This window comes from Calidris pugnax, unplaced genomic scaffold (genome assembly GCF_001431845.1).
Source record: "Calidris pugnax isolate Ruff unplaced genomic scaffold, ASM143184v1 scaffold144, whole genome shotgun sequence".
Lineage (NCBI taxonomy): Eukaryota > Metazoa > Chordata > Aves > Charadriiformes > Scolopacidae > Calidris > Calidris pugnax.
Window position 1 is genome coordinate 12,292 of NW_015090911.1, and position 1,271 is coordinate 13,562.

Genomic DNA, 1,271 nt, shown 5'->3' on the forward strand with positions numbered 1-1,271 from the left:
GGTCTTTATTGTGTGTGGAATAAATAGGGGAATCAGTAGGGGAAAGGCATTGTCCCAGTAAATAAATAAATAAAGAAATAGATGTATAAATTAAATAAATAAATGAACTAAATAAGTGAAGTTTCGTCAATATAGGCGGTGGGTGGCGGGCGGCGGAGGGTGGTTTGTCTGTTGGCGTGGGAGAGGCGAGGCGAGAGGTGGGAGTCGGGTGTGGGTGGGTGGGTGGTGGAGCAGGGTTGTTGGTTGGGTTGTGGGGGGTTGTTCTAGGCGCAGATGGTGCGGGTGAGGTTGTGGAGGCGTTGGAAAGAGGCGCGGGCTTGGAGGCGGAGGTGGTCCCAGGCGCAGGCGCTGTGGTTGTGGGTGTGGAGGAAGCGTTGGAGGCGTGTGAAGTACTTGTTGATGGTGAGGGTGGCGTTGCGGGGCGCTTGTCCTTGGGGGAGCGTGGCGTTGTGGGTGAGGCATTGTTGGAGCTGGTGGCTGCGGTGGTGGAGGTTGTTGAGGAGGCGCTGTCGTGCGTGGTGGTGCCAGTGGTGGGGGCCGTTGTGGCTGCTGAGGGCGGCGAGGAGGTTGTGGAGGATGTGTGTGGCGATGGCAGCGGCTTGCTGTGGTTGGTTGGTGTGGAGGAGGGTGTCGGGGAAGGGGAGGAGGGGCGTGTGGTGTTGGCAGGTGTGTGTGGGAGCCATGTGTCGGAGGATGGTGAGGCTGTCCCAGGGGAAGGTGGTGTGGCAGAGAGGCAGGTGTCGGCAGGCGAGGGTGGTGGCGAGAGCCGTCAGGAGGAGCAGGAGCGTGGTGGCGGCGTGGGGCAGGCGGGTGTGGGGTGTTGCGGGCGCAGGCATGGTGGGTGGTGTTGGTGAGGAGGCTGGTGGTGGGTGGTGGTGGGTGGGTGTTGGTGGTGGCTGTGCTTGGGGTGGTGTCGGGTGGCCGTCTTTATGGGGGGCCGTGGATTTGCTTTCTGCTTTCCGGTTTCCATTTTGCGGGGTGTCCCTTTTTGGTTGGTGGGGTGGTCTTGGGGAAGTTCCTTGTTGGGGTGTTGGGTGCTTGGGGAGGGGCTGTGTGTGTGTTGTGGGGAAGGCGGTGGGCCGTCGGGGGGTTGAGTTTTGGTGTGGGAAAGCGGTGTGGGCAGGTGTGTGGGGAGGGGTGTTGGGGTTTGCCTGTTGGGTGCGGGGCGAGCTGTGGTGCGGGTGAGAGTTGTGCAGCTGGAGGTTGCGGTGGTGGCGCGGTGTCTTTGGCGTGTGGTGGGGCGGGGGTGGGTGTGGTGTGTTTCCCTTTTC

At 61.4% G+C, this 1,271-nt stretch overlaps 1 protein-coding gene across 1 annotated transcript; it reads right to left on the reverse strand.

Moving 5' to 3' along the window:
• Positions 1-243: 243 nt before the first annotated feature.
• Positions 244-836, reverse strand: LOC106892287 (interferon-like). Its single transcript, XM_014949365.1, has one exon. It carries the CDS (start codon positions 834-836, stop codon positions 264-266), a length of 573 nt encoding a protein of 190 aa, XP_014804851.1. The 3' UTR covers positions 244-263.
• Positions 837-1,271: the final 435 nt, after the last annotated feature.